This window comes from Gossypium hirsutum, chromosome D09 (genome assembly GCF_007990345.1).
Source record: "Gossypium hirsutum isolate 1008001.06 chromosome D09, Gossypium_hirsutum_v2.1, whole genome shotgun sequence".
Classification (NCBI taxonomy): Eukaryota; Viridiplantae; Streptophyta; class Magnoliopsida; order Malvales; family Malvaceae; genus Gossypium; species Gossypium hirsutum.
This window is the reverse complement of record NC_053445.1, coordinates 4,527,139-4,540,849: the sequence shown is the minus strand read 5'-3', so window position 1 is coordinate 4,540,849 and position 13,711 is coordinate 4,527,139. Positions and strand designations below refer to the sequence as shown.

Genomic DNA, 13,711 nt, shown 5'->3' with positions numbered 1-13,711 from the left:
TTTAATCCCCATATGGTGTGTAGGGTTGGACGGAGGTGGTGTGTAGAGGCTAGTGGGTAGGATTCTGATTTACTGTATCTGCATTCTGTATCTAATATGGGCCAAGGCACTAATGTATTTCTGAGACTGTATCTGAATGGGTTAAGGCCCAAACTGATTTTGTGGTGGGCACAGGCCTCAGACTGTATCTAACCGAATTCTGTTGATTATCTGTATGCATTTTTTCTGTGGGGATTTCACACTGAGTTTGCGAAAACTCAACATTTCTCTGTTTAATCTGTACTGGAAATCCCCAAACTTAATGGGTTGGTGTAGCGGAGGACTTGACGGTGGCCACACGTAAATTTTAGACTATTTTCCGTTAATGCCTAGAATTTATTACTTATTTGGGGTTTTTGATGTATCTTCTGGACTATGGACTGGTTGGCTTTAAATTTGGGACTTTATACTATTTTTTTATGGATTTTTTAAAAAACTACAACTCTACAAAAGATGCTTTTTTTTTCTAAAAACTAAAGTTTTTTGTAAATAGAAACGATTTTCCCTAAATTAATTGGTTACAAAAGCTTTCGCTAAGAGACAAGTTTTAAAGCAAATCAACAAGTTTTTTTTCGAATTAAATAAAAGCTAACTTACTGTAACAGTTTTTAAACTCGACAATCTTGTCTTCAAATCCCTTTCTATGTGACATCGTCAGATTCGACCATAACGTCTAGGCCGAGTTTGGGGTGTTACATTTAGTGGTATCAGAGCCAGATTGCAAAACTCGACTGTAGATTTGGGTTTTAAAACTTGGTTTTAAAGAGATGATTTTTAAATTGTTTGAAATATTTTTGACTGAGTATGTGGTACACTGAGTCTCCGACACTGATTCTGTAAGTGTTCTAAAAACTCCGACAAGTTTTTAAAAATATGAGTAGCATATTCTCAAACTACTATAGGTAGTACACTATACTGAGAACACTGTAGATAGTGTATACTGAAAATAGTAGAGAAACTAAAAATTGTAGTAAGACTGCGATTCATGATAACAAACTCTAAATATCTGATACTGTTTTGCATAAAATATCTACTAATAGATATCGAAACTATAACTGATTCATAAAACTGATAACACGGATAAGCTACGAATTCTATGATGAGTGCATGAGGTAGATAGTGTATACTGAAAATAGTAGAGAAACTAAAAACCGTAGTAAGACTGCGATTCGTGATAACAAACTTTAAACATCTGATACTGTTTTGCATAAAATGTCTACTAATAGATATCGAAATTGTAACTGATTCATAAAATTGATAACACAGATAAGCTACGAATTCTACGATGAGTGCACGAGGTATCCACGGACGGGGTACATGAGGCCGAGGTAGAGGCCGTAGAGGGGCTCGAGCGGAGTCCTCATCGTTAGGTAGCATGCCGAATCTGGATACGAACGAGACACTGGTTTCACCTGCTACAGAGGTTGGGTCTCATGATCGCATGGTCAGGGACGACGCCTTGTCCCAAGCTATGCTGAGGATATTAGAGAGGGTCGCTGGGCCCAACACTAGATCTGTGGGCCGAGGGTCGGTTACGGAATGACACCGGTCCAATAGGGCTAAGCTGCTCAAGGGTGTCACTGGAGTCACCCCTAGCATGTTCGAGTACTGGATGGAGGCCACGAAAACAATCATGGATAATCTGGACTTTACCCCTAAACAGAAATTGAAAGGGGTTGTTTCCTTGCTTCACAATGAAGTATACCAATGGTGGCTGACCGTTAAGGAGGGCAATCAACCTGAACGACTGGCTTGGGATTTCTATAAGTCTGCTTTCCAAGGTAAATATGTGGGGGCAAGCTACATTGAGGCTAGAAGATGTGAGTTTCTGAATCTCACGCAAGGGGATCGTCCAGTGGCCGAGTAGGAGGTCGAGTTTCTGAGATTGAGCCACAATGCGCAAGGCATGGTGATGACTGAATATAAGTACTGTGTCCGCTTCGAGGATGGACTCAGGGACAGTTTAAGAGTTTTAATAGCTTCGTAGAGAGAGCATGACTTTTCAACACTGGTAGAGAAGGCAAAGATCGCCGAGGAGGTGAAGTGCACTGAATGCTAGAACTGAGATAAAAAGAGAGGCAAGAATAAGAGGGATTCGGAACCCTTGATTTCTACGATAAGACCTAAGAAAAAGGTCAGATCTGGTGGACCAGTTAAAGTTGGAGCCCCTGTTGCACCTACTGGGATCACGTTTTGTAGCCATTGTGGAAGACGCCATCCGGTCAAATGTTGGAAGATGACTGGGGCTTGTTTAAAATGTGGGTTTACTGAGCATCGTGTTTGAGAGTGTCCGTTGAGGGCTGATCAGGTGCAAGCTACGGGTTCTAGTACTGCACAGCCATCGGGGGTAGTTCAGCAGCCGCCTAGGGGCCGTGGTTAGGCTAGGGGTGCTAATGGTATGGGTCGGGAATAGAGAGCACCAGGCAGAGGTGCTGGACAGGCTAAGGTGAGACAGTCGGCCCTAGTTTATGTTGCTCATCACTGAGAGGATAGAGATGCTCCGGATGTCATCACGGGTACATTTCTTATTTTTGATGTGCCTTACACTGCATTGATAGATATAGGATCTACGCATTCCTATGTTGCCTATTCTATTTCCAAAAACCTAGAAATTCTGGTTTAGAGTACTTCTAGTGAGGTGACTATGCTGAGCCCGTTAGGGCAATCTATTAGAGTTAGCAAACTGTATAGGGATGTTCCTTTAGAGGTTTAAGAGATGGTATTTTTGGCTAATTTGATGGAGCTTCCGTTTGGGGAGTTCAATATGATATTGGGGATGGACTGGTTGGTTAAGCATTGTGTTAGTTTGGACTGTGCGACTAAGAGGGTCGTATTGAGAACTGAAGGGGGTAATGAAGTAGTTGTAATTGGAGAACGTCGAAATTACTTGGCTAACAAGATCTCTACACTGGTAGCTGAGAAACTGGTTCGCAAGGGATGTGAGGTGTATTTGGCCTACCTGAGTGTTTCCGCTTCTGGGAACTCTACTGTTAAGGACATCAGAATATAAAGGGATTTTTTGGACGTCTTCCTGATGAGCTACTAGGTTTACCTCTAAATCGGGAAGTGGAGTTTGGTATTGAGCTTCTACATGGTACAGCTCTGGTGTCTATCACTCCCTATCGAATGGCACCAAAGGAGCTTACAGAGCTCAAGGCTCAAATTCAGGAGTTATTGGATCGTGGGTTCATCCACCCTATGTGTCCCCGTGGGGAGCATCGGTACTATTTGTTACGAAAAAGGATGGATCCATGAGGATGTGTATCGACTATTGACAACTAAATAAGTTCACTATTAAGAGCAAGTATCCACTTTCGAGGATTGATGATTTGTTTGACAAGTTTCGAGGGGCGTCTATATTCTCCAAAATTGACTTGCATTCTGGGTATCATCAGTTGAGGGCTAAGGAGGCTGATGTGCATAAAACGGCATTTAGGACTCGTTATAGTCACTACGAATTCCTAGTGATGCCATTTGGACTGACTAATGCACCGGCAGCTTTCGAGGATCTGATGAACCAAGTATTTTAGTCCTACCTAGATTGGTTTGTAGTGGTGTTCATCGATGACATATTGGTTTATTCGAGGACTGAGGATGAGCACAACGAGTACCTTAGGATTGTTCTTCAGATTTTGAGGGAAAAGCATCTCTATGTTAAGTTCGGCAAGTGTGAGTTCTGGTTACGTGAAGTAACATTTCTAGGTCATGTGGTGTCTGCTAAGGGGATTTGAGTCGATCTTCAAAAAATTGAGGTTGTATTGGCCTGAAAGTAGCCTAAGAATGTGTCTGAGGTCCGCAGCTTTTTGGGGCTGGCAGGTTATTACCAACAGTTTGTGGAAGGATTTTCACTGATCGCAGCACCCCTGACTAAGCTGTTACGTAAAGGTGTACCGTTTGACTAAGATTGTACTAATTGAGACTTCAATTTTGGTACAGTCTGAACCTGAAAAGGAGTTCACGGTTTACAGTGATGCATTACATGTTAGTTTGGTATGTTTGTTGATGCAAGATGGTAAGGTGGTTGCATATGTGTCTCGTCAGCTTAAGACACACGAGGCGAACTATGTAACGCACGATTTGGAATTGGCCGTTGTAGTCTTTGCATTGAAAATCTGGAGGCATTATCTATACGGTGAGAAGTGTATTATCTACACTGATCATAAGAGCCTCAAGTATTTCCTCACTCAGAAATAGTTAAATCTTAGGTAGCGTAGATGGGTTGAGCTGCTTAAGGATTATGATTGTAACATTGAGTACCATCTCGGCAAGGCTAATGTGGTGGCCAATGCGTTGAGCCATAGGGCTATGACCAATCTAAGAGCGATGTTCACTCGACTTAGCCTATTCGACGATGGAAGTCTGTTGGCAAAACTTCAGGTCAAACCAACATGGATTGAACAGATTCGAGGTAAACAGCTGGAGGATAAGTCTTTCAGGTTGCATTTTCGTCAGGTTGAGAATGGTGGCACTATTGATTTTGGGATAAATAATGATGGGGTACTTTGTTTCTGCAGTTGAATTTGTATGCCGAATGATGAGGATTTAAGGCAGTCCATTCTGAGAGAGGCGCATGGTAGTCCCTTTACTATACATCCCGACAAGAACAAGATGTACCAAGATCTTCGAGAATTGTACTGGTGCCCAGAGTTGAAGCGTGAGGTTACCAACTTCGTTGCTCGTTGTTTGACTTGTCAGTAGGTTAAGGGTGAGCAATAGTTACCTTTAGGTTTGCTGTAGCCGGTTAAGATACTGTTATGGAAATGGGAGCGAGTAACAATGGACTTCGTTAGTACGTTGCCTCTAACACCCACTAAGAACGATTCTGTCTGGGTCATCGTGGATCGATTGACCAAGTCTGCTCACTTCATCCCAGTAAGGACAGACTTTTCTCTTCAGAAATTAGCTAAGCTCTACATATCGAAAATAGTGAGATTGCATGGGGTACCTATCTCAATCATTTCCGATCGAGATTCTCGTTTCATGTCTCGGTTCTGGAAGAAGCTTCATGAGGCTCTAGGTTCAAGATTAGACTTCAGTACTGCTTTCCATCCTTAGACAAATGGTCAGTCGAAGAGGGTGATTCAGATATTGGAGGACATGTTGAATAGCTGTGTTATTGATTTTCGAGGCAGTTGGGAGGAGTACTTGCCGTTAGCGGAGTTTGCCTACAATTATAGCTTCCAGTCTAGCACCTAGATGGCACCTTACGAGGCACTGTACAGTCGTAAGTGTCGCACTCTTTTATATTGGACTGAGTTGGGCGAGTGACGTGTTCTGGGTCCTGAGTTGGTCTCTGAGATAGAGGATAAGGTTAGATGGATTCGGGATCGTTTGAAAGTAGCTTCTGATAGGTAGAAATCGTATGCAAATTTGAAGAGGCGTGAGATCGAGTATTCTATTGGGGACTTACTTTTTCTCAGGGTCTCGCCTTGGAAAAAAATTCTAAGGTTCAGTCGTAAGGGCAAGTTGAGCCCTCCATTTATTAGACCGTACCGCATTTTGAAACGTGTGGGACCTGTCACTTATCAGTTGGAGTTACCTCTGGAGTTAGACCATATTCATGATGTTTTTCATGTCTCGATGTTGAGGCGCTACAGCTCTGATTCCACGCATGTTGTTTCTGTTAGGGAGATTAAGGTTAGGCCAGACTTGACGTTAGAGGAGGAGCCGGTTCAGATTTTGGAGTATGATGTAAAGTTTATTCGAAAAAAGTCTATTCCCTTAATGAATGTTTTGTGGCATAATCATAGCATTGAGGAGGCCACGTGGGAGCTTGAGGATGCGATGCATTAGCAATATCCTCATTTGTTTTAATCAAGTAAAATTTTGAGGACAAAATTTTCCATTAGGGGGTAGAGTTGTAACGCCCCAAAATTTCTAATTTCGTTATTGTAAAAATATGACACAAATATCTGTCAGCTTTAGTGGTTATGTGTTCTGGGAGTGTTTGGAAGGTCCCAAGTTCAAGTGGCTGGTGAAACAGAAGCATAAAGGCAAGCCTTTGCCTTAGCCTCCCTAGTGGTTCTTTCCTTGTGCATTTATATCTGGTTCATAGTTGGATTGTTGGGAAGTGGAGTCACCCATAGTCTTCCTCGACAGCTTCCCAATAATCGTAACCCTCCATGTATGCTTGCATTTTCATAGCCCATTCTTAATAATTCTCTCCATTAAACATACGTGAGGCTAAGGAAAATAGGTTACTTGATCTCGATTCCATTTTTCCACAAAACCTCACAAGTGTATCTCTTAATTTTCTCTCAGAACTCTTACAAAACATTTCTCACAAGTCCCTCAAGAAAATAGCTTTAATACCACTATTGTTTTAGCAAAGAACTAATTGAAGAATAGAAAAAATATGAATGAAGGGATAATTTAATTCCTTAACAAAACAACTCTTAAATACCAGTATCAAGTAACAAGCTCAACCAAAAATTAAAATTGTTACTCCTACTAACAAGCTAAGCTAGCAATTCTCCCTAAGACTTAATCAAATCTCCTTTGAACATAGCCTCATTTTTTAAAAAATAGTTATAGCCTTGAGACACTAACATTCTCCTCTGGACTCAAGTGTTACAGACACCAATTTTATTCTTAAGAAACTCAAATCCACTAACCAATTTCTTCAATATTCGCCTTCTATGAATTCTTTCTCGACTAGTGTAGCTTCAAGAGTTGCCTCCAATTATTTTCCTAGCATACAATTCCATCTAAATCAAAATTCCATAATTCAAAATCATCACAAGCTGCTCCAGAAAAGTCATGAGAGTGGCCAAAATGCCGCCCCTTCTTCCGAGGTATTGTGTTGTCACTATACTTGCGATTATTACCATTTATGGTTTGGTTAACAAATCTTCTCACAACTATCACCTTACCAACTAAATTCTTAAACTCAACAACATCTACATATGTCAATTCTTTTGCATATGAAGCTTTGTCAGTTGACTTTTGATTTTGGAAACATAACCCACTATTCTCTTCTAAAAGTTGCACATTACTCTCGATCTTCTAAGATAGATTTTTTTTTGTAGCCCATCAACATGTTCTTCAAATATTTCATGTACAAAAGATGATAGCTTATCATCAGAGAGAGATGTCAACTACTTCTCCAATAGAGTTACCTTTGCATGCAACTCCTAATTTTCAAAACACTTGATTTGCAGTTGTTCTTGTAGGATACGATTATCTGTTGATTTTAACTCAAGCTCAAAACTCTTTTCATTACATTGTGTCATCAATTTCATAATTGTTTGTTGCATTGATGTCATTCCTTCCTAACACTTGGATGCTACTTGCTCCTCCTCAAATGGATTCAATGAGAGACTCTTCTTTTGCATCTTGATCCTAAATAATTCATTGCCACTAGAGTCAAGTATCAAACACCTTCCCTCTTCGAACATCACCTTGAATCTCTTTTCTACCAATTGCCCCGCACTCAATAAATTTTGATCAATCTCAAATACAAACATAACATTTGAAATCAACTTAGTTCCAATACAGCTCTCTATTGTTAGTGTGCCTCTTCCCTTCACTTCTAGGTATTCTCCATTCCTATCCTTACTTTCGACTTCAATGACCTGTCAAGGTTTTTAAATAACTTTAATTACAAGACATGTTATTGGTACAACCACTATCAACTAACCAACTATCACATAGAGTGCTAGATGAGAAGCAAGAGAGAAAAATAAACGACCCTCTTCTTCTTTAATAGCAGCATGTGCTCTACCTTGCTGCTGATTTCTCAATTCCTTACAGAACCGCTCAAGGTGCCTCATCAAGTTCCACCTTCTACATTTCACATCTGGCCTTCTCCAACACCAGAAATGGGGATGATTCTCTTTTCCACAACACTTATATGAATAATATTTATTATAATTTTCAATACTATTGCCTTTTGCAACATTTTTTAAACCACTATTGCAATCACTCCTCATCCCATTCTATTTTTGTTCCTCTCCTTTTTCGCTCTACTGCATCTTAGCCTTCAATGCTCATTCTATGCTTCTTTTTTAACTTCCTTCATGCCTCATTAGCCTCATCTACTCTTAGGCTTGTAAAGCACTGATCAACTCCACTGCTCTCAACTGAGTCAAGTCGTTGGTGTTATTCAAAGAGGCAACCGTTACTTCATATTTCTCAGGCGCTGAGACAAGTATTTTCTGCTTCAGTCTAAAATCAGAGAGATCAGTCCCTAGAACTCTTACCTTATTAGCAATATCTATGAACTTGTCTGAGTATTCTTCGATTGACTCAGAGTCCTTCATTTGTAGGCTCACAAATTCTCTAATCAAGTTCAACACTTCTGTAATAGCCCGATTTTAGCTAAATCAGAATAGTGGTTTTAGAACTACAAATCTGAGGCCGTAAAATTATTTTAATATTATTTTTAGTATTTACAGTATGTTATTTAATACGTGTGAAAATTTTGTGATTTAATTTTACCGATCGGTTAGTTAATTTGATAAAAGGACTAAATCACGTAAATTGAAAAACTTGAGTTCTATAAGTTAAATGCACTAAATGGCTATAAAACCTAAATATAAGAGTAGTTAGGTGGCAACTATACCATTTTTTGTGTTAGTGGACATTTATGAGTTTGGTTTTATGGAAGTTATTAAGTTTTTAAAGGGTATAAAGGTAAATAGGTAATTAAGGTTAAAATTAATAAAACGAAGTCATTTTTTTATTTCATTCATCTCTTTTCTCACCGAAACTAAAAATAAGAAAGACCATTTGAAGCATTTTAGGGTTCGGCCCTTTATCTTCTTGATTGAGGTATGTTTTGAGTTCGATTTTGGATAATTTTTACGTTTTTGAGATCGTTGCTTTGTATTCTAGCTAGCCCATGGTTTAATTTTTGAATTTGATGATGATTTTGAGAAATTTCATTGATAAATATTCAAGCTTTTTGTTGTTTGATGATGAAAAATAAATATTTGTTGATAGATTTTCATATTTTATTAAACGATTTTTGATGAAAATGCTTATTATGGATTAAATTGTGAAATTTGTAAATTAGGGGTTAAAATGTGAAATAATGCAAGTTTTGGGTTGCTAAGGACCTCTAATAAATTCGGCTAAGCATGGGTATGTTGAAATTTTGTGTAATTTGTGATTTTGTCAAATAGGGACTAAATTGAATAAATGTGAAACTTTAGGGGCTAAAGTGCAAAAAGTCCAAATAGGTATTTTTGAATGAAATTGAATGAATAGGTGATTAAATGAGATAAATTTGAATTGATTCAGATCAAGAAAGACAGAAATCGAAGTTAGATCGGGGAAAATCGAAAGTTATCGAGTAATCGATCCGATTCATAAATTTTTAATTCGAGGTAAGTTCGTAAGTGAATAAATATTTTTGAAATTAATTATAAATGTTTTATACCTTGATGGAATTAAATTGTACATGGTTATATATTGTTTGTAATACCCAATTTGCCCGACCCAGTAAACACCAAAAGAAAAACCGAAAATAAAACACAAAAATAAATAAAAATTAAATAACAGTCCAAATGTCCAATTATACAAACCCGATTATAAGCCCAAAATTACAACAAAAAACCCAATCCCAAGCCCAAACCTAGTTCACCCCTGGCCCAAAATCCACCAAAACCCTAGTAGTACCCAGTTCCCAGCGCCGTAGCAGCCAGGACCTCCGTGTGTACCGAGCCACTCCCCACGCGTGTAATGCCTCCACGCGCCTCCATCTGGCCTCTGTACACGCCACGTCCACCGCCTCCGTACGTCGTACCTGCAAATAGGATGAAAGCAGCGTAGCAAAAAACATTATATTTTTTATTTTTATTGGCCTTTTTTGAATATTTGGGCTATAAAGAAACAGAAAGCCATTGTAATTTTTTTATGCAGATTGAAGAATACAAAAACCAAAAATATTCAGAGAAATCGAAACAAAAAAATTTGAAATTTGATTGCAGACGGCACAACATGTGGAGGCTGGTACCTAAGGTTCTTTGTCGGAGGTGATAAATCAGATTTTAGGTTTTTTTAAGGTTTTATTTTTTAAAAAGTTTTTTTTAACGCGTGAAATGGCACTGTTTGAGCCTCATTACAATGGCTTCAAAATGGTGCCGTATCATTCGACACCCGATGACCCGATCCAATTGCAGCTTGACCCACTTGTTTTGGTAGGGGAAGGGTTATTTGCAACCATGACCCATCCGCCTTGTAACAGTATTTCAATTCGATACTTTTTTATTTTATTTCCTTTTTAAATTTAATCTTTAATTTTATTTTTGTTTCGATTTGATCCGCAACGAAGCACTGCGTTTTGGGAGGATTGGGAATATTCCCTTTTTGGTCCCTCATGTTATTCGCGCACTCGATTCGGCCCCTTTTCATTTTTATTTATTGCAGATTTCCCCCAAAATTTCCGTTTTCATTCCAATTTAGTCCTGATTGATATTTTCGCTATTAATTAATTTATTATTATTATTTTTATTACTATTTATTATTGTTGTTGATATTATCATATTTGATTATATTCCTATTTACCTATTTATATATAGACATATATATTACTTTATTATTTACTATTATTTTAAACTGTTTTTTATTACACATATATGTACATACGTAATATATATTATTTAATTTTAAACTATATTGTTTTATATCTATTGCTATATAGATACTTTACTTCTTTTAAATATCCGCATATATTTAGCTTATTTCACTTTTTGCATGTTATTATATATTATTACTTACATGAAGTTTTTCACTCCCTATGTATTACTTATCTTAAATTAATATATGCATACTATTTTATATATTTTAATTTTATTTTTGTATAATATTCGCTTCAAAATTAATCTAAATACTATTATTTATGTAGTGTTTATTTTGTTAACTTTATTTTGAATCTATCACAAACTCATATATATTATTTATTTTAAATTTTTGTACATATATTTTTATTGATTTACAATTTCCATTTCCTTCACGCCATTTGTTTTTCTTAGTTATTTCAAAACTCGTACCTTTAATTTGCATTTGCATTAATGGGCTCATTTTTTTTAAACTTTTGAACGTTGATATTGATATTGGCATAATGTACAATTGAGATTATTGTTGCTATATTTGTTTGTACTTATTTATTGATTATTCAATGTTCATTAAAGTATATTTTATGTTCGAATTATTCTTTTGCGTAATATGTTACTGTTCAATCACACTACATTTGTTTTAAAAATTGTGTTTCATTGGAGCACTAAAAGACATTTTATTCTATAAATTTTCAAAAGTGCTCAGTGTTCACGATTCTCGAGAGGATTGTACCCTAACTTACTAGGCTTCAATTCTTTTCGATGAATTTAGATAGCCAAGTATTTGTTTTACAATAAAACCATATAGTTTCAAAATAAAAAGCTCTCTTGGGATTTCAGAATGTTGGATCCTAACTCACTGGATATGAAATTTTGCTACCTCGAATTAAGGATTTTAAAAATAAAGGCAATATTCTGTAACAGCCCGAATTTGGGGTTAGTCAGAACAGTGGTTTTGGGGCCAAAAATTTGACGAGAAAAAATTTATTTTTATTATATTTTTATGGTCTACGATTTCAAAAAATGATTTCATAAAAATTTTGTTAAAAAATTTCGACGTTTGGGCACTCAATTTAGCCAAAAGGACTAAATTGTAAAAAGTGCAAAAGTTAAGTTCTACATGTAGAAGTGTTCAATTGTTATGAAATTTTAAATTGGAGGTCCTTAAATGGTAATTAGACCATTGGTTAAATTTTGGACAAAAATGGACATGAGGTAAGTGAAATAGGAAAATTTTAAGTTAGGGGCATTTTGATAATTTGGTAATTAAAAAGTATTAAAAAGACAAAATAGGCCAAAAATCATCATGTTCAACCTCATGGCCGAAATTATCATGGGGGAAGCCATGGTTAGGGTTTTCAAGCTTTCAAGCTCGATTGTAAGTCCGTTCTAACCCTGTTTTTAATGTTCTTTACGTTTTTGGAGTCCCGATAACTTGATTTAGCTTATTCTAGCAATAATTTAACCTAGGGTTTATATTTGGAAAAATGCCCATAGGTGAAATGTGTTTATTTTGATTTTTTATGGTATAATATGAAGCTATAAATTATGTTAAACAACTTTTACTCGGCGATTTTAAGTGAAAACGAGTAAAACGACATAATCGGTAAAAATACCTAATGTTCATAAGTAAGTGTTAGAGTGGGAATTTGATGTTTCCATAGAAGGGAAAAATGTTCAGCATGTCATAAAACATAAGAATAAGAGTTGAAGTTTAATTTCCGAGCTTTGGGGCAAAAGTGTAAATATGCAAAAGTTTAGGGGCAAAATCATAATTTTGCCAAAGTTCAAGTCAAGGACTGTTTTGATGAATGTGAGTGTTAAATAAGTTAAATGTGTCATTATAATTCAAGAAAGACAAAGAATTGACTTTCATTAGTGAAAAAGAAAAGTGAGAAAAAGTGAGAAATTCCTAGTTGAACCTTCGGAATAAACAGGGATACAAATGAAGTGACAGAAATGGTGTGGCACGGACTGTGTGTAGGACACTATGTGAAAGTGAAAGTGATGGTCACGTGTGTAGTACTATGTGCAGGCTACTACGTGTACCAAAATGATAGGTCGCATGTGTAGTACTATGTGCAGGCTACTACGTGTATCGAATAGTGAGGGTCAAATGTGTAGTACTATGTGTAGGCTACTATGTGAACCGGTATCATTAATTATAAGGTGGTTGCTATGTGCTGATCCCACTGGATATCATTGATTACAAAGGGTGGTTGTTGTGTGCTGAATCCACCGTGTATCTGTTATTATTCCGAAGTGTTCATCGAGAAATTGACTAAGTTAAAATACATGAGATCATGTAACGATTAAGTGTAATTGAATAATGAATATATGTGTGAAATTTAATTGAATATTGACTTGAAAATGGCAAAGTGAATTTTGAATTGAATAGTAATTGAAAGTGAAAAAGTGAAATTATGAAAAAGTAGAATTAGAAACAAAATAGTTTTGGATAGCAACAATCATGTGACTTTGAAAAATCAGAAAAAATGGTGGAAATAGAATTAGAGAGTGAATAAGATATGAAATGAAATCTTAGTGAGTCTATTTTTACATAAAAAAACAGAGCAAGCAAAAGAGTTATATATTTTGAGATATTTGAATTTTAGTGAAATAGGGTCAGAATGATTTCGGGATTCCCTGTTCTAACTTTGATAAATCATTATAAATTGTACAAAAATAATTGTAATTTTAAATTTATATGCTTAAATTTCAATGAGTCTAGTTTCAAGAGAAACAAAATAGAACACCATTTGAATCCTGTACAATAAGGTAATTCATTTTTAGTAAAGAGTGGTCAGAACTATCAGACTGATTAACAGGGTAAACTTTAAAGAATAAATTGTACTATTTGGCTAAACCAAAAATTCTAAAAATTTTATGGTAATAATATATGTGAGTCTAGTTTCAGGTAAAATTAACAGTTCTTAATTTGGAGTTCTGTAGATCCAGATATAAATAATTTAGTGATACTGACTCGGATAGACAGCTTTGAATATACATAAGGGTGAATTAAGAAACTATAGAAAATGTTATTTCTAAGAGTGTTAAGTACACTAAGGATGTGGAATGGAGAGAAAGAGGAAAATTAAATATATATATATATG

General features: G+C 36.4%; 1 protein-coding gene across 1 annotated transcript; it reads right to left on the bottom strand.

Moving 5' to 3' along the window:
- Nucleotides 1–7,310: 7,310 nt before the first annotated feature.
- LOC107930886 (uncharacterized) lies at nt 7,311–8,300 on the bottom strand. Its single transcript, XM_016862649.1, has 3 exons — nt 8,099–8,300; nt 7,683–7,873; nt 7,311–7,613 (listed from the first exon to the last, which is right to left on the bottom strand). Exons 1-3 carry the CDS (start codon nt 8,298–8,300, stop codon nt 7,311–7,313), a joined length of 696 nt encoding a protein of 231 aa, XP_016718138.1.
- Nucleotides 8,301–13,711: the final 5,411 nt, after the last annotated feature.

Excerpts from the sequence above, each read along its gene's own strand:
- LOC107930886 (XM_016862649.1), bottom strand. The coding sequence starts at position 8,300 with ATGAAGGACTCTGAGTCAATCGAAGAATACTCAGACAAGTTCATAGAT. Across the intron at positions 7,874-8,098 it reads GAGAGCAGTGGAGTTGATCA|AGAATCATCCCCATTTCTGG; the intron begins GTGCTTTACAAG and ends GTTGTGGAAAAG. Across the intron at positions 7,614-7,682 it reads ATCTAGCACTCTATGTGATA|GTCATTGAAGTCGAAAGTAA; the intron begins GTTGGTTAGTTG and ends AAACCTTGACAG.